The sequence below is a fragment of the Bufo gargarizans genome, chromosome 7, assembly GCF_014858855.1.
Source record: "Bufo gargarizans isolate SCDJY-AF-19 chromosome 7, ASM1485885v1, whole genome shotgun sequence".
In the NCBI taxonomy this organism is placed as follows: Eukaryota; Metazoa; Chordata; class Amphibia; order Anura; family Bufonidae; genus Bufo; species Bufo gargarizans.
In genome coordinates this window covers 94,184,727-94,203,760 of record NC_058086.1, presented here as the reverse complement: position 1 = coordinate 94,203,760, position 19,034 = coordinate 94,184,727, and the positions used below count along the sequence as shown (strand labels likewise).

At 49.5% G+C, this 19,034-nt stretch overlaps 1 protein-coding gene across 5 annotated transcripts in view; it reads left to right on the top strand.

Annotated features, from left to right (window-relative positions):
* Window positions 1-1,174: 1,174 nt before the first annotated feature.
* The window catches only part of GORAB (golgin, RAB6 interacting), a 255,671-nt gene continuing 237,811 nt past the window's right edge, over window positions 1,175-19,034 (top strand). For 2 of the 5 annotated variants that reach the window (XM_044301549.1, XM_044301548.1), the window contains exon 1: window positions 1,175-1,366. Coding sequence is in view for 2 of the 5 variants with exons in the window: in XM_044301548.1 (XP_044157483.1) it covers window positions 1,291-1,366 (76 nt within the window). In the remaining 3 variants the exon portion in view is untranslated. The remainder of the gene's footprint in view (window positions 1,367-19,034) is intronic. The other 3 variants (XR_006390885.1, XR_006390886.1, XM_044301547.1) reach the window with 2 other exon arrangements.

Below are 19,034 nucleotides of genomic sequence, written 5' to 3'. Positions count from 1 at the left end.
GTTAGAAGGAGGTCCTCCTCCTGGAGTCAGTAATCTAGTCTGTTCACCATAGAATCAGCTAGAATGGAGTTGTTAGAAGGAGGTTCTCCTCTATTATCATTGCTAGAAGCTGCAGAGATGTTAGAAGGAGGTCCTCCTCTTTTATCAGTAATATAAGCTGTAGAAATATTAGAAGGAGGTCCTCCTCCTGGAGTCAGTAACCTAGTCTTTTCTATACAGAGCGGGCTAGAATGGAGTGGGCAGAAGGAGGTCCTCCTGTATTTGCTGTGGCTTATTGAGTTAATATTGGTCCTCTCTGAGAAGTCCTTAATCTACTCGGCTGTGGCAGATAAAAATGTGATATTAAAATACATGAAGGGTGTGCTCATGCGGTCGGCGTGGTTTTAGAAGTGGCATTTTGATTGACACTTGTGTTTTATTGGCAAAACCACACAGCCATTAATGAGAGTTTTAACAAAAACTCTGAATTTGATCATGTCGGCTTAGAATTACATCATTGATGTAGGAAATGATAAATCAGCTGGGCCACCCCTTCCCCGCCATTCCTCCTTATTTATTACTGGTGTAAGTGACTTGGAAGGGGAAGAAGTCTTAGATTTTGCCACAAATCACCTTTGCGAAAAAATCTGCACCAAATATACACCAAAAGGTCGTATATATTTGAAAATAAATGACCCCTTAGTTCTATTTTTATGTATTTGTGAAAACAAGCAGAATGGAATTTTTTCTATTGCATCGATAAAAATATATATGAAAAAATGATATAGGAAATTCATAAATCTAGTAAAACAGTTTCCAGAATTAAGAATGCAAAGAATTGAATAATTAACATGAAGAACTGGAGGACCTCCTCCTAACAACTCAATTCTAGCCTCCTTTATAGTGAACAGACTAGATTTCTGACTCCAGGGGGAGGACCTCCTCCTAGCAACTCCATTCTAGCCTGCTCTACACTGAACAGGCTAGATTTCTGACTCCAGGGGGAGGACCTCCTCCTAGCAACTCCATTCTAGCCTGCTCTACATTGAACAGGCTAGAATACTGACTCCAGGGGGAGGACCTCATTGTAACAACTCCATGAATCCTTTCTCCAACAACCTGCTCTGTAGAATCTCCTGCAAATCATGAGGCCCCGCCCCCATGGATAACGAGACTCCGCCTCTTCCTATGACACCATACCTACCAGGAGAAACTCCATTCTAGTCACTGAGTTCTAGTTACTACCCTGTGACGTGGCACGCTGCCTGTGAGGCGGAAGCTGCACAGTCTACAGTACGAGCGCTCGTCTGTATGTCTGCCTCTGCACGAATGGCTGGCTGGGCTGGATTCTCTGAGGACGAGCTCCAGAGGATGAGGCCTCCGCAAGGTACAGTTTTGTGGGGATGAAAACTACTCTCGGGGCGCTGTGAGGACTGTGCAGTCTATAGACACGGAGGGACTTACCTGGATTCATTGGGCACATTTTGCCTGTTTTGGGGAAGATGGTACTTACACCTGTAAGTAAAGGTGTACTGCCCAGTGTATTAGTACCTGTGTAGAGACTGTGTGCCCTTTGCAGAACAAGGCGATTGTAGCCTGTAAGGTGTCTTTCAACCCTCATCTACAGCCAGTGGTGTGACTAAGGTAGTTGTGCCCCCGTTCACGGTAGTTGTGCCCCCGTTCACGGTAGTTGTGCCCCCGTTCACGGTAGTTGTGCCCCCGTTCACGGTAGTTGTGCCCCCGTTCACGGTAGTTGTGCCCCCGTTCACGGTAGTTGTGCCCCCGTTCACGGTAGTTGTGCCCCCGTTCACGGTAGTTGTGCCCCCGTTCACGGTAGTTGTGCCCCCGTTCACGGTAGTTGTGCCCCCGTTCACGGTAGTTGTGCCCCCGTTCACGGTAGTTGTGCCCCCGTTCACGGTAGTTGTGCCCCCGTTCACGGTAGTTGTGCCCCCGTTCACGGTAGTTGTTCTGGCCAGACGATGTGCAAGTGTGCCTGGAATGGCCGTCGCCTAGATGTTCATTTATACGCTCTTGAAGCAATAATGAGAGAGGATTATTTTATTCCTGGGTGAGTGCCGTGATACGATCTACTACACATTAGGGTACTTTAACACTTGCGGCAGGATGGATCCGGCAGGCTGTTCACCCTGTCGGATCCGTCCTTCCGTTGTTTCGCCGGACCGCTGCTCCGGCGCAGTACAGCAGTTCGTGGTCAGAGGCCACCGGACTAAAAAGTCGGACATGCAGGACTGACCGTGCACTGCCATACTGCGGTTCGACGGCACGGCGAAACAGCGGAAGGACGGATCTGACAGGGTGAACAGCCTGCTGGATCCGTCCTGCCGCAAGTGTGAAAGTACCCTTATTCACTGTAGCTGTGCCCCCCCCTCCTGGATGCTAGCTGTTAAAATACATGATAAATGCCATTTGCTGAAGTGAGACAACTCCTTTTAGGATTTTAACTAACATATAATAATCATGAACAAAAATACTCCAAATCCTCTAGTGTTGTCTGTACATTGAGTAAAGGTTAATTTTAACATGTACTTGCAAAATGTTAACATATATAGTTAGGTCCATATATATTTGGACACTGACACAAATTTTTTTTTTTACCTGTTTACTAAAAAAATCAAGTTATAGTTCTATATTGGACATAAAGCTTTTAGCTTTCATTTAATGGTATCCACATTAACTGCCTCCGGACTGCCTAACGCAGATGTGCGGTCCGGAGGCGGCAGCGCTGCGCTTCGTCAAGGGGGTTGCGTCATCAGCTTGCCAGCCAATGATCGTGGCTGGCAAGCTGATGATTTAAAAAAAAAAAAAACAATCAGAAGCCACATAGCAGATCATATTAGTAAATATGATCTGTTATATGGCTGCCCTGCTCCTCTGCTGGTCCTTTTCCTCGGTTGGATCCAGAAGAGGAGCAGGCTTCACAGTGAGTACACCAAACACCACACACTAGCCCCAGATCACCCCCTGCACCCCAATTAACCCTTTGATCGCCCCTGTCAATCACTAGTGAAAGGAAAAAAGTGATCAGTGCAAACTGTCACTTTTTTTTCACTGGTATTGACCGTTAGGTTTTAGGATAGTTTAGGCCCCTTGGTTAAGTAGTTTAGGAATCAGTTAGTAGCGCCCAGCCCTCCGCACCGCATTCCCTTATTCGCTGATTAGCGTATCGCTAATCAGCATTTGTACTTTTATAGTATCTGGAAGAGATCAAAACTGATCACGGTCAGATCTATAATAGTACAAACCGGATTCCAAAAAAGTTGGGACACTAAACGAATTGTGAATAAAAACTGAATGCAATGATGTGGAGATAGCAAATGTCAATATTTTATTTGTAATAGAACGTAGATGACAGATCAAACGTTTAATCCGAGTAAATGTATAATTTTAAAGGAAAAATACGTTGATTCAAATTTTCATGGTGTCAACAAATCCCCCAAAAAGTTGGGACAAGTAGCAATAAGAGGCTGGAAAAAGTAAATTTGAGCATAACTAAGAGCTGGAAGACCAATTAACACTAATTAGGTCAATTTGTAACATGATTGGGTATAAAAAGAGCTTCTCAGAGTGGCAGTGTCTCTCAGAAGCCAAGATGGGTAGAGGATCACCAATTCCCACAATGTTGCGCTGAAAGATAGTGGAGCAATATCAGAAAGGTGTTACCCAGCGAAAAATTGCAAAGACTTTGCATCTATCATCAACTGTGCATAACATCATCTGAAGATTCAGAGAATCTGGAACAATCTCTGTGCGTAAGGGTCAAGGCCGTAAAACCATACTGGATGCCCGTGATCTCCGGGCCCTTAAACGACACTGCACCACAAACAGGAATGCTACTGTAAAGGAAATCACAGAATGGGCTCAGGAATACTTCCAGAAACCATTGTCAGTGAACACAATCCACGGTGCCATCCGCCGTTGCCAGCTGAAACTCTACAGTGCAAAGAAAAAGCCATTTCTAAGCAAGATCCACAAGCTCAGGCGTTTTCACTGGGCCAGGGATCATTTAAAATGGAGTGTGGCAAAATGGAAGACTGTTCTGTGGTCAGACGAGTCACGATTCAAAGTTCTTTTTGGAAATCTGGGACGCCATGTCATCCGGACCAAAGAGGACAAGGACAACCCAAGTTGTTATCAACGCTCAGTTCAGAAGCCTGCATCTCTGATGGTATGGGGTTGCATGAGTGCGTGTGGCATGGGCAGCTTGCATATCTGGAAAGGCACCATCAATGCAGAAAAATATATTCAGGTTCTAGAACAACATATGCTCCCATCCAGACGTCATCTCTTTCAGGGAAGACCCTGCATTTTTCAACAAGATAATGCCAGACCACATTGTGCATCAATCACAACATCATGGCTGTGTAGGCGAAGGATCCGGGTACTAAAATGGCCAGTCTGCAGTCTAGATCTTTCACCTATAGAGAACATTTGGCGCATCATAAAGAGGAAGGTGCAACAAAGAAGGCCCAAGACGATTGAACAGTTAGAGGTTTGTATTAGACAAGAATGGGAGAGCATTCCTATTTCTAAACTTGAGAAACTGGTCTCCTCGGTCCCCAGACGTCTGTTGAGTGTCGTAAGAAGGGGAGATGCCACACAGTGGTGAAAAAGGCCTTGTCCCAACCTTTTTGGGATTTGTTGACACCATGAAATCCTGATTCAACATATTTTTCCCTTAAAATGGTAAATTTTCTCAGTTTAAACTTTTTTTTTCAGTGATTTATGTTCTATTCTGAATAAAATATTAGAAGTTGGCACCTCCACATCATTTGCATTCAGTTTTTATTCACGATTTGTATAGTGTCCCAACTTTTTTGGAATCCGGTTTGTATTAGTGTCACTTTAGTTCGCCCTCCACCCAAAACGCAGTGTTTGCCCGATCAGGCCTGATCGGTCGCCCACACCCGCCCCACCACAGTGACAAAAAATTATTTTTTTATCACCGCACATTCACTTTACACGCGCTGCGGCGATAAAAAAAAATATGTTTTGATATTTTTTATCAACTGCAGCGGCCTCCGGTACTTTGCTAGCCTCCTCTTTGTAAGACAGGCTTGCTTTTTTTTTTCTTGGGTAGTCTCAGGGAATACCCCTAAATTTAGTTGCCCAAATGTCAAACGGGGTATTCTTCTGAAGAGGCCTACAGGCTTCTGACCCAGTCGGATGAGGAATGGGAACCCTCATCTGACGAATCCAGCGGGTCACAATATGAACCTGTAGAAAGCAGTGGCAGTCTGACCCAAACTTTGGACGAGGAGGTTGAGGTCCCTGATAGCACCAGGCGTACCCGGCCCTGTGTCGCTAGACCACAGGTTGCGCAGGATCTGCTTCAAGAGCAGCAGAGTGGGGCTGGCGCTGTCGGATTACGTGGTGAGGCATACACCAGCAGCGCAGCCCTCCCTGGACCTAGTACCAGCACTGCCGTACAACCTGGTGAAGTGGCGAGCACCAGAAGGGCAGTTGAAGCTGGTACGGTGGCACGAGCAGTAGTGACCCCGTCGCAGCCACCGCACAGACAGGCCCGTAGACCCCCTAGAGTCCCTGAGGTGCTGGCAAATCCTGAATGGCAGTCCCCAACTTCAGCCGCACCTGTAGTTCCCCCTTTCACCGCCCAGTCTGGAGTTCGGGTTGAGACAGCTCAGATCGGTTCGGCCCTGGGATTTTTTTTGAGCTGTTCTTGACTGCGGAGCTCTTAGACATAGTCGTGGCCGAAACAAACAGATATGCCACACAATTTGTAACCACCAACCTGGGAAGCTATTATGCCCAGCCTTTCCGGTGGAAACCAGTCCAAGTTTCCGAAATTAAAACTTTTCTGGGCCTTCTCCTCAACATGGGTCTAACTAAAAAGCATGAATTGCGGTCATATTGGTCCACGAACCCAATTCATCACATGCCCATGTTCTCTGCTGCTATGTCCAGGGCACGTTTTGAGGCCATCGTGCGTTTCCTGCACTTTTGCGACAACACCGCCTCACGTCCCAGAGGCCACCCAGCTTTTGACTGGCTCCACAAAATTCGGCCCCTCATAGACTATTTCAACCTGAAATTTGCAGATTTGTATACCCCAGAGCAAAACATCTGCGTAGATGAGTCCCTAATACATTTTACCGGGCGCCTTGGCTTCAAACAATACATCCCAAGCAAGCGCGCCCGGTATGGGGTCAAATTGTATAAGCTCTGTGAAAGGGCCACAGGCTATACCCACAAATTTTGTATCTATGAGGGAAAAGATCAGACCCTGGAGCCGGTCGGTTGCCCTGACTACCTGGGGAGCAGTGGGAAGACAGTCTGGGACTTGGTGTCACCCTTATTCGGCAAGGGGTACCATCTTTATGTGGACACTTTCTACACAAGTGTTGCCCTCTTTAGGCATTTGTTTCTAGAACAGATTGGCGCCTGTGGCACCGCGCAAGCTTCCCCCAACGGCTCGTTACCACCCGTCTTGCAAAGGGGCAGAGGGCTGCATTGTGTAACGAAGAACTGCTCGCAGTGAAATGGCGAGACAAGCGTGACGTTTACATGCGCTCCTCCATTCATGCAGACACGACAATACAAATTGAGCGAGCAACCCGTGTCATTGAAAAGCCCCTCTCAGTCCACGACTATAACCTTCACATTAGAGGGGTGGACTTCAATGACCAGATGTTGTTGTCTCCGTATTTAGTTTCCCGCAGAACCAGACGCTGGTATAAGAAGGTGTCTGTATATTTAATTCAATTGGCTCTGTATAATAGTTTTATTCTCTACAGTAAGGCTGGGAGAACTGGATCCTTCCTCAAATTTCAGGAAGAGATCATCGAGAACCTCCTGTACCCAGGAGGTTCCGTGGCCCCATCCACCTGTGTAGTTAGCCGTCTACACGAGCGACATTTCCCCAATGTCGTTCCTGGTACCTCAACCCAACCGTCACCCCGAAAAAGATGTTATGTCTGTAGCAGGAGTGGAATAAGGCGTGACACCCGCTATTTCTGTCCTGACCACCCTGCCCTATGCTTTGGAGAGTGTTTCCGGAAGTACCACACACAGGTACACCTAGCATAGGGATCACATGTCACCAGGACAGGCACACAGGGCTATTAGGGCCCATTCACTCACAGCTGCTGCAAACGTCTCCTTTTACCTGGGACAAAGTGCATAACGCACTTCGCCACATCTTTGGGCGATTTGCGCTTTGCACATTGACCCATGGGGAAGGAGAGGTTTGTTCTATAAAGGTAAAAAAAAACGCCAGTAAGCAAAAAGGTTAATGTTTAGTTCAAAAAGTTAAAGCTTATATGTTCTGTTCCAAAGTTAATAAAATTATTGCGTTGCGGTCTTTTTTTTTTTTTTTTTTTTTTTTTTTTTACCTTCCAGGTGGACCAACCGATCGACTAGCTGCAGCACTGATGTGCATTCTGACAGAAGCATTGCGCTGCTGTCAGATTACACGCAAATCAGTGTATGCGGCGCTGCAAGACGAGATTTCTACTCTGCAGTAAAAGATACGTTGAGGAGGAGGCGGCGTTCCTATGCTTTGGCAAACACTTTGTATATAAAAAAATATATATATAAAATTTATATATATATATATATATATATATATATATATATATATATATATATATATATATATAAAATCCCAGCAATGATTTATTCATCCACATCGATTGATGCGAATGGAGAAATCTGGTTTGCCAGGGCATACGAGCTAAGTGGGTTTGGATGTTGGGCGGAGCTCCTATGTCCTGGCAGACGCCTTTCCCCTCCCTTTTTTTTTTTTTTTTGGGCAGAGATTTTTTCATCCACATTGATCGATGCGAATGAAGAAATCTGTGCCGTTCATTTTTTTCTTTCAGCCCAGAGGCTGAACGGAAAAAAAAATCTCTTTACCTGTATGCTCAATATAAGGAGAATAGCAGAAACTCCTAATGCTGGCCATACATGTAATGATTGCGGAGACCCTTAAATGCCAGGGCAGTACAAACACCCCACAACTGACCCCATTTTGGAAAGAAGACACCCCAAGGTATTCGCTGAGGGGCATATTGAGTCCATGAAAGATTTAAATTTTTGTCCTAAGTTAGCAGAAAGTGAGACTTTGTGAGGAAAAAAAAAACAATTTCCGCTAACTTATGCCCAAAATTTTTTTTTCTATGAACTCGCCAGGCCCCTCATTGAATACCTTGGGGTGTCTTCGTTCCAAAGTGGGGTCACATGTGGGGTATTTATACTGCCCTGTTTTTTTAGGGGCCCTAAAGCGTGAGAAGAAGTCTGGGATCCAAATGTCTAAAAATGCCCTCCTAAAAGGAATTTGGGCACCTTTGCGCATCTAGGCTGCAAAAAAGAGTCACACATGTGGTATCGCCGTCCTCAGGAGAAGTTGGGCAATGTGTTTTGGGGTGTCATTTTTACATATACCCATGCTGGGTGAGATAAATATCTTGTCTTTTGCCAAGATATTTCTCTCACCCAGCATGGTTATATGTAAAATGACACCCCAAAACACATTCCCCAACTTCTCCTGAGTACGGCGATACCAGATGTGTGACACTTTTTTTGCAGCCAAGGTGGGCAAAGGGGCACACATTCCAAAGTGCACCTTTCGGATTTCACCGGTCATTTTTTTTGTACAGATTTTGATTGCAAACTACTTCTCACACATTTGGGCCCCTAAATTGCCAGGGCAGTAGAACTACGCCACAAGTGACCCCATTTTGGAAAGAAGACAACCCAAGGTATTCCGTGAGGGGCATGGCGAGTTTCTAGAATTTTTTTATCTTTTGTCGCAAGTTAGTGGAATATGAGACTTTGTAAGAAAAAAATAAATCATCATTTTCCGCTAACTTGTGACAAAAAATAAAAAGTTCTATGAACTCACTATGCCCATCAGCGAATACCTTAGGGTGTCTACTTTCCGAAATGGGGTCATTTGTGGGGGTTTTCTACTGTTTGGGAATTGTAGAACCTCAGGAAACATGACAGGTGCTCAGAAAGTCAGAGCTGCTTCAAAAAGCGGAAATTCACATTTTTGTACCATAGTTTTTAAACGCTATAACTTTTACCCAAACCATTTTTTTTTTTTGCCCAAACATTCTTTTTTTTTTTTTATCAGACATGTTGAACAATAAATTTATATATGGATGTCGTTTTTTTTGCAAAATTTTACAGCTGAAAGTGAAAAATGTCATTTTTTTGCAAAAAAAATCATTACATTTTGATTAATAACAAATAAAGTAAAAATGTCACCAGCAATGAAATACCGCCAAATGAAAGCTCTATTAGTGAGAAGAAAAGGAGGTAAAATTCATTTGGGTGGTAAGTTGCATGACCGAGCAATAAACGGTGAAAGTAGTGTAGTGCAGAAGTGTAAAAAGTGGCCTGGTCATTAAGGGGGTTTCAGCTAGCGGGTTTGAAGTGGTTAAAATTGGATGAAGGGTTTAGGCGTTTCAGCTCTTTCTCAACATATTTTTCCCTTAAAATGGTAAATTTTCTCAGTTTAAACTTTTTTTTCAGTGATTTATGTTCTATTCTGAATAAAATGTGCCACTCTATGGTCGCGTATGTATAATATCCAGCCATTGGCATCACTGGGATGGTACTAGGTGGCAGACAATCACTTTGCGCTGTTCAGCAGGTTGGCACACCAAACACGAGCAGTGCCACCTATTCACTGCCAGGCGCCATTCAGCCACTGGCTTAAATCCTGTGCCACCAGGGCAACATAAAACAGTATGCTGCCTTGTGCCCTCTGCCAGTCTGACACTCTCCTGCACCCTGTACCATTCATAGCCCTTTAGACAGTCTGTGCCACCTATTGGGCTTCATGTGCCACTGCTGGGCACCCTGTGCCAGTCAGAATCTATGGCCCCTAGTCAAGCAGCAGGTGTGCCCTGACCTGTACACAAGTGTGTGCCACCCTGCTGCCAGTCACTGTCCTGCAGCCTCTGACACCCTAGTGCAGGTTGCCAGGGGTGCTCACCAGGTTCTGCTCCTCGCTGTGCTACAGGTCCACATTGCCTTGGCTCTTGCCAAGATCATGCGTCTTCGGCGCTTGATCCCGCGAGACCCACCTCTGGAGGTCATTGGTCTTGCGGGATTGTGCGCCCGATGTTAAGGATTTTTGTCAACACAAGCAAATTTAAATTTTTGCGCCTCCCCCCCCCCATCATTTTACATTTCTGCCCCTCATGATTCATGTCCATTTTCTGCCCCTCATGATTCATGTCAATTTCTTGCCCCCCCCCCCCCATGTGCTAATATCATAGTGCCATCCTCTCCGCCTGCCCCATAATGTGTCAGTATCAAGTGCCTCTCTCCTCCCCCCTCCATGTGCCAGTATCATGGCGCCAATAGCCCCCCTCCCCCGGTTTATTAAAAAGAGAAAAAAAAACCTTTCAGAAAATTTTGTCCTGGGATTCGAACTCACGACCTCTACACATCAGAGACAAGGCATTTACCCTCACAGCTATGAAAGCTGTCTAGCTACTTACTTTTTGCTTTTACTTTTTTTCCGGATCCATTGATTGGGGCTACAAGTCTATTCCCCTTGAGACGCGCACCCGTATTTCTTCTCTCGAGCTAGTGATGTCAGTAGGGGGCTGGACGCAGGCGGTGACTGGGAGCTACTGCTTGGGATTCGGACTCCTGCCGGCGCCCCCAGGCAGAGTGCGCTCTACGCGGTGGCCTACTCTGCTTATGGGTGGCGCCGGCCTGAGCCGGTGTCTGTGTTTTGCGAATCCGCAAAACACGCTATGGCCGTGTGAATGGACCCTTAGAAATGGCAAAATCTACAGATTGGTACATACTGAGAAAAAGCAGTGGTGACCTCAACAATGCAAAAAGACCTGGTCGCCCACGGAAGACAGCTGTGGTGGAAGATCGCAGAATAATTACCATAGTGAAGAGAAACCCCTTCACAACAGCCAACCAAGTGAACAACACTCTCTCCAGGATATACTGTATTTTTCTCACCCATTTTCCTTGGGGGACACAGACCTTGGGTATAGCTCAGCTCCCTAGGAGGCGTGACACTAAGTAAAACTGTTAAGCCCCTCCTCCATCAGCTATACCCTCAGCCTGGAGATAGAGGCTACCAGTTTTAGCTTAGTGTCCAAGGAGGCAAGACACCCCATGCTACTGCAGGGCTGTTTCTCCTTGTTGTTTTAATTTTTTCTCTAATTTTGTTATTTTATTTTTGTTTTTCCTAGGGATACCAGAGACGCATTGGACCTCTCTGCTCTCCCGGGGTTGAGCTGCGCCAGTGCCAACTTATTTGCACTGCTGCCTCCCCCACAGAAGCAATAGGAGGATCTGGGCAGCACTGGCTCCCCTACATCCCGCCAGCTAGGGGGTCGCCCGCACGCCAAGCCCCTCTTCCAGCTTCCTGCCACTGCGGTGCCAGTGGCTGAAGGGGTGACCCTGCTGGAAGGAACTGAGGGTGAAGACAGGTAAGATGGCTTTTCCAGCCCATACCCTGTCCCTATTTGCACTGGGTTTGGGGGGGCACTCGTGGTCGTCATTTGAGCGCTCTGTAGATCTCCCCAATAGCTGATTGTCCCCCCACGCTGTCTATAGGGCCCGGATTACTCTCCTGACGTGGACATCCTTTTCCCTCCCCGCCGCCGCCGCTCCGTGCCGTGATGGGGGGGGCGGGGCTTAGGCCCGACATCGGCGGTTCGGGCTCGACGGGGCGAGGGACATGGTGACGGAGGAAGGCTCGGTGAGGTCACCCACCTGCATATCGCCGCGCGCTTTGGCCTGCGGGCCTTATTCTACGGCAAAGGGGGAGTTTGTTTCTTCACTCTCCTGCATAAGCCTGAGAGTCTCGGCAGCAGGGGGCGTGCTCTTTTCGCGCGCGCGTCATTGGGGGCGGAGTTACGTTCTCCTTCACAGGAGACATTCAAGCGTGTAGGGGGCGGAGCTTGTTCCCGCGCCTCTGCTGAGGTTTTTGCCTCGCTTCCTCACTCCGGTCTGGAAGCTGAGCCACGTGGGAGACTCCTGGTGCATTGATCGCTTTTCTGGGACGCACGCTCTCTGCTGTTGCTGCCTTCTGCAGCTGTTGATCTGGACTTCACTCCTGACGTTCTTCTGAGGCACTGGTAGGACAGTTAACCCTCTCCTAACCCTTCTGGTCATAGCTGCTGCAACCCCTTGTGGTCTCTGTATCAGGGTACGACCACTTTCAGCATGTCAGATCCCACGGGTGTCCCCAAACCCTGGTACCATGCCTGTACCGCCTGCAAGGAACTTTTTCCGCGTGGGCAATCTGAGCCGCATTGCCTTGCATGTCAGGCCCCGGTGCAGGGCCCGCTTCCCGCTGCGCCCCCCGTTGTCTCTGAACCCCCTGACTGGGCTAGGTCTCTGTCTCAGGCGGTGGAGAGCCTTACGCACGTAGTGGGCTGTCTCGTGGATAGACCGCCTCTCCCGCAGGCTGCCGAAATCCCTGTCGCGCCCGCTGGGAATTCCGTTTCTGCCGCCCCCACTGATTCCCTGCCTCCCAGTGAATCTTCCAGGGCCCGGCATACTCGGAAACGTCCAAGGGTTGAGCGCACATCTTCTCCTGATGTTTCGCTCTCTCCGCCATGCGTGCGAGCTCAGTCAAGTCTATCCTCTCAAAGGGATACGCCTTCTGAGGGAGAACTGGCGGATTCGGACGTGGACATGGACTCAGAGCTTCCGTCAAACTCAAAATTGTCATCCGCGGTGGGGCATCTTATCACTAGCATCCGCGATACCTTTCAGAGATACACGATGACCCCCCCAGCTCTGAGCAGGCCGGCGTGTCCTTTCTCCGGCCCAGACAGGCCTCCAAGGTTTTTCCCATACATGCCGATTTTTCTTCTGTGGTGTCCAAGGCTTGGACTCGGCCTAACGTCCGCTTTATTACACCTAAAAAGCTGGACATTTGCTATCCCTTTCCAGCGGATTCTGTGACCACGTGGACATCCCCGCCCAAGGTTGATCCTCCCGTGGCTCGCCTGTCCAAGAGCACTGCTATTCCTGTACAGGACGGATCTTCCCTCCAGTCTGCTGAGGACCGTCATACGGAATCCCTCTCTAAGGCCATATTCACTGCCTCTGGTTCGGCCCTTAGACCGGTCTTTGCCTCCGCCTGGGTTGGTAAAGCGGTCTCTGAATGGGGTTTGCAACTGGAGCAGGAGTTAGGGTCGGACGTCCCTGTTCAGGACCTCCGTTCCTTAGCCCAGCTAATTATCCAGGCCGGAAAATTTATCTGTGAGGCCTCCCTTGATGCGGGTGCCCTCATTGCCCGTTCCTCTGCCCTGGCAGTTTCTGTCAGGAGGGAACTCTGGCTGAAGGTTTGGGCGGCGGACGCCGCTTCCAAACGTTCTTTGGCCGGCCTACCATTCACGGGTTCCCGCTTGTTCGGGACCCGTCTGGACGAATTTATATCAGAGGCCACGGGTGGGAAGAGTACTCACCTCCCCCAGTCCAGGCCAAAGGGCGCCCCCCGTGGTCGCGCTGGTTCGTCCCGGTTTCGGTCCTTTCGTAAGCCCACCGGGTCTAGACCCGCAGCCGGTTCTTCTTCCTCTGGCCCAGCCCAGGATAGACGCAAGAAGCCGTTTTTTCGGGCGCAACCTACCTGGCGCAAGGCCCAGCCTGCGCAGGCTTCCACAGGCCAGCAGCCCTCTGCCTGAAGGTGCGCCCCCACCCACCCGGGTGGGGGGCCGCCTTCTCCTGTTCAAGAACGTTTGGCGGGCCCACATCTCAGACGCATGGGCGCTCGAGATTGTATCTTGCGGGTACAAGATCGAATTTGCGTCCATTCCGCCAGACTGTTTCTTCCGGCCCCGTCCTCCGCGGGATCCCGTGCGAGTGGCCGCTTTTCTCGCGGCCATTCGCTCGCTAATAGACAAGGGTGTCGTCGCCCCTGTGCCTCCGACGGAAAGGTTCAGGGGGTTCTATTCAAACCTCTTTGTGGTCCCCAAGAAGGAAGGCTCGGTGCGGCCGATCTTGGACCTAAAGCGCCTGAACCGGTTTCTCCGTCTGCAGAGATTCCGGATGGAGTCTCTCCGGTCCGCAGTGGCCTCCCTGGAAAAGGGGGATTTCATGGCCTCAATCGACGTTCAGGATGCACACCTCCACGTTCCGGTTGCTCCATGTCATCACCGCTTCCTGCGCTTCGCGGTGGGGGACGATCACTTCCAATTCGTCGCCCTTCCCTTTGGTCTGGCAACGGCTCCTCGGGCGTTCACCAAGGTCCTGGCCCCTCTCTTGGCTCTTCTACGTTCAAAAAGTGTTTTTCTTCTTCCGTACTTGGACGACATCTTGGTCAAGGCACCCTCCTTTTCTCAGGCATCCGGCAGTGTGGATCTCACTCTGGAGACCCTGACGCGTTTTGGTTGGATTATCAACCACCCCAAGTCTTCCCTTACCCCCTCCAGACGGCTGATCTTCCTGGGGATGCTCCTGGATACGGAACTGGCGGAGGTCCGCCTTCCGTCGGACAAGCGTCTGGCCCTTCGCGGGTCGGTTTGCAGTCTTCTCCGTCATCACTGTCCTTCCCTCAGATCCAGCATGCGGTTGCTGGGAAAGATGGTTGCTTGTTTCGAAGCGGTGCCGTTCGCACAGTTCCGATCCTGCACCTTTCAGAGGGCGATTCTGTCGGCCTGGGACAAATCACCGAGGAGTCTGGACAGGACCTTCCTTCTGCCTCCCCTGGCTCGGGCTTCCCTCAGCTGGTGGTTGCATATCCCTCTGAGGGGGAGGTCCTTCCTTCCACTGAACTGGCTGGTGATTACCACCGATGCCAGCTTACGGGGGTGGGGGGGGGTTTCCCTCCCCGATCCATCCAGGGCGTTTGGTCTCTATCGGAGTCCAGACTTCCAATCAACATTCTGGAACTGAGGGCGGTTCTTTTGTCCCTCAGACACTGGACCCATCTACTGAGGGGCCACCCTGTTCGGATCCAATCGGACAATGCCACGGCTGTGGAGTACATAAACCATCAGGGAGGCACCCGCAGCGCTGCGGCGATGCAAGAAGTGTCCCTCATTCTCCTCTGGGCGGAGACGCACGTGCCAGCCTTGTCTGCAATTTACATCCCGGGGGTAGACAACTGGGCGGCGGATTTCCTCAGCCGGTCCACCATCGACCCGGGAGAATGGTCTCTGCACCCAGAGGTGTTCGAGGCCCTTTGTCTTCGCTGGGGTCGCCCCGACGTGGACCTCATGGCCTCCAAATTCAACCACAAGGTTCCCCTATACCTGGCCAGGGCACGGGACCCGCAGGCACACGGCGCCAACGCGCTCGTCCTTCCGTGGCGCGAATTCTCCCTTCTGTACGTCTTTCCTCCTCTCCCCCTCCTGCCACGGGTTCTTCGGAGGATCGCGGCAGAGGGCATTCCCGCGATTCTAATCGCCCCGGATTGGCCCCGTCGGTTCTGGTGCGCCGACCTAATGTTGCTGTTTGCAGACGCACCGTGGCCACTGCCCTCCAGGGAAGACCTTCTCTCTCAGGGTCCGATCTTCCCCGAGCATTTAGGCTCGCTACGTTTGACGGCGTGGCTGTTGAGACCGCCGTCTTAACGCGACGGGGTTTCTCCGCGGACGTAGTCCGCACCATGATCCGTGCTCGTAAGCCCGTGTCCTCTAGAATCTACTATCGGGTTTGGAGGTCCTATCTGGGGTTTTGTGAGTCCCGGAGCATCCCACCTCTCCGGTTTTCTCTTCCCACGATCCTGTCCTTCCTCCAGTCGGGTCTGGACCTGGGGCTGGGCCTTAGTTCTCTGAAGGGACAGATTTCGGCGCTGTCTATTCTTCTCCAGCGTCCCTTGGCCCCTCTAGGGCCGATTAAGACCTTTTTGCAAGGGGTGGCTCACTCTGTTCCGCCGTACCGCCCTCCGGTTCCTTCCTGGGACCTGAATGTGGTGCTCTCGGCGCTCCAATCTGCCCCCTTCGAGCCTTTGCGGGAGGTCTCCCTTCGCCTTCTGTCCTGCAAGGTCATCTTTCTTGTGGCCATCACGTCTCTCCGACGGGTGTCGGAGTTAGCGGCTCTTTCTTGCTCCGAACCTTTCCTGATCTTCCACCAGGATAAGGTTGTGCTTCGGCCTGTCCCGACCTTCCTGCCAAAGGTGGTCTCCGCCTTTCACATCAATGAGGACATCGTCCTTCCGTCGCTCTGTCCCTCTCCTTCCCACTCCAGAGAACGGGAACTGCACCGTCTGGATGTGGTCAGGGCGTTGAGGATTTACTTGGAGGTCACCGGATCCTTTCGGCGCACTGATTCCCTGTTTGTGGTTCCAGAGGGTTCGCGCAAGGGTTTGGCGGTCTCCAAGGTGGCCATTGCCCGTTTCATTAAACTGGCGGTGTCTGAGGCTTATCGAGCCAAGGGCAGGGCTCCGCCTTTCGGCGTCACTGCTCATTCCACCAGAGCAGTCGGAGCTTCCTGGGCGCAGAGGCATCGGGCCTCGGCTGAGCAGTTGTGCAAAGCAGCCACTTGGTCCTCTCTGCACACTTTCACCAGGTTCTATAGAGTGCATACGCATGCATCAGCGGATGCTGCTTTGGGCCGCCTGGTCTTGCAGGCTGCGGTTTCCTGATGCTCAGGTGGTGTTCCGCCTTGGGTTGTGGTCCCTCCCTTCTTGGACTGCTCTTGAACGTCCCAAGGTCTGTGTCCCCCAAGGAAAATGGGCGAGAAAAGGAGATTTTTGTATAACTTACCAGTTAAATCTCTTTCTCGCTCTTCCTTGGGGGACACAGCACCCACCCTTCTGTGTTTTTGGTTATAGGGTTATGGTCTGGCGCCCCGTTGGGTTGCTGGCTGTTGTTTACATTGTTGGTTGTTATCCTTTCACTACTTGGACACGCAACTGGTAGCCTCTATCTCCAGGCTGAGGGTATAGCTGATGGAGGAGGGGCTTAACAGTTTTACTTAGTGTCACGCCTCCTAGGGAGCTGAGCTATACCCAAGGTCTGTGTCCCCCAAGGAAGAGCGAGAAAGAGATTTAACTGGTAAGTTATACAAAAATCTCCTTTTTGCCACCTAAGACGTATTACCCCCCCCCCCCAAGAAAAAAAGCGGGGGGGGGGGAAATGCCCCTGCGTCTTATGGGGCAAATACTAATGAACGCTTCCATTAGTATGAGCACTCATTAGTATCGGAGGACTGGGAAGCAGTGAAGGCTCTGTACTCGCTGCTTCCTGTTCCTTGGCTGTCGGCTGTGCAGTGGCTGCGCACAGCGTGAGGGCGCTTTGTGACCTCATGCTGTGCACACCAGTTCACAGCACAGCCGGCGGCATGATGAAGTGGATCGCGCTGAAGGAGAGAAGTGGTGGCGTCCGGAGCAGGAGAGGTAAGTGTTTTTTTTTTAATTTTATTCCATATGAGGCTTCTGGTGGCGGATATAACTTGGCTGGGGGCTGGTGAGAGGCAGTGGGCCAGATTTATCACTGACAGCTCACTCCACTTTAACATATGGCTAAAGTCAGTTTTAGCCAAGTCAGGTTTATGATCGGCCCTTTAAGACTGTAATAAATGTGGTTTGATGGTAGCAGTTTCTCAGTCAGTAAGCAGCTTTACAAAAGTCGCACATCTTTGGGAAAAAGTCGCATGTTCTATTAAAAAGTCTCATAAGATGCATGGTCCTCACTGGAGTGAAATTGCAACCTTTTTGCGACTTTTTTTGCTAGTCCCAATAGTAAATCTGTCTAGAGATTAATTTACATAAGGAAACATGCCCACTTTCAGAAAACTGGCGAGCATAGTGCAGAGCAGAAAAAAATCGCAAATTTGTGTGCAGTTTTAGCGTTTGGGACTTTTTTGGGGGGCTTTTTCCCTCCATTATTCTGACCTGAGCTAATGATAAATCTGGCCCAATGTGTGCTGATAACGCGGCTGGGGGCTGGTGAGAGGCATTGGGCTCTTATCTGAAGTCTGGGGGTCATTCACATTGGGGTCTCAGCTGAGATCTGATTTGGGGGTCTGATCTGAGGTCTTATTGGGGTCTTATTAACATTGGTGGTCTGACCAGAGGCCTAATGAGAATTTTTCTTTTCTTTTTCTTATTGTCCTCCTCTAAAACATAGGTGCGCCTTATAGTGTGAAAAATACAATATCAATATCCAAATGTACCATAAAAAGAAGACTGCATAAAAGTTAATACAGAGCGTTCACTGCACGGTGCAAGCCACTCAAGCCTCAAGAATAAGGCTACTTTCACACTCTCATTTTGGCTTTCTGTTGGCTGATCAGTTTGGCCATAATTTATTCTGATTGGAAAAGGATCTGCCCTGAATGCATCAGTTTGCCTCTGTACAGTCACCATTCCGCTCTGGAGGCGGACACCAAAACGCTGCCGGCAGCGTTTTGCTGTCCGCCTGAGGAAGCAGAGCCAAACTGATCCATCCTGGCACGCAATGTGAGTCAATGGGGACGGATACGTTTTCTTTGACACAATCAGTTATTGTAACAAAAGCGTTTTTGCAGATCCATGATGGATGTGCAAAAGAACGCTGGTGTGAAAGTAGCCTAAGAAGTCTAGACTGGACTTTGCTAAAAAAAAAAAATACAAAGCCAGCACACTTCTGGAAGAACATTCTTTGGACAGATGAAACCAAGATCAACCTCTACCAGAATGATGGAAAGAAAAAAGTATGGAGAGGGCATGGTGCAGCTCATGATCCAAAACATATCACATCATCTGTAAAACATGGCGGAGGCAGTGTGACGGCTTGGGCATGCATGACTGCCAGTGGCACTTGGTCTCTAGTGTTTATTGATGATGTGACACAGGACAGAAGCAGCCGGATGAATTCTGGGGTTTTCAGAGACATACTGTATGCTCAAATGCAGCCAAACTGGTCTGTGTTTTATAATACAAATGAACAATGACCCAAAACATAAAGCCAAAGCAACCCAGGAGTTTATTAAAGCAAAGAAGTCGAATATTCTTGAATGGCCAAGTCAGTCACCTGATCTGAGCCCAATAGAGCGTGCATTTCACTAGTTAACTCCTTAACGACCCAGGACGAGAATGCTCGTCCTGGGGTGCAAAGTACTGGCCATTTAGGACGAGCATTCTCGTCCTGCTGTTC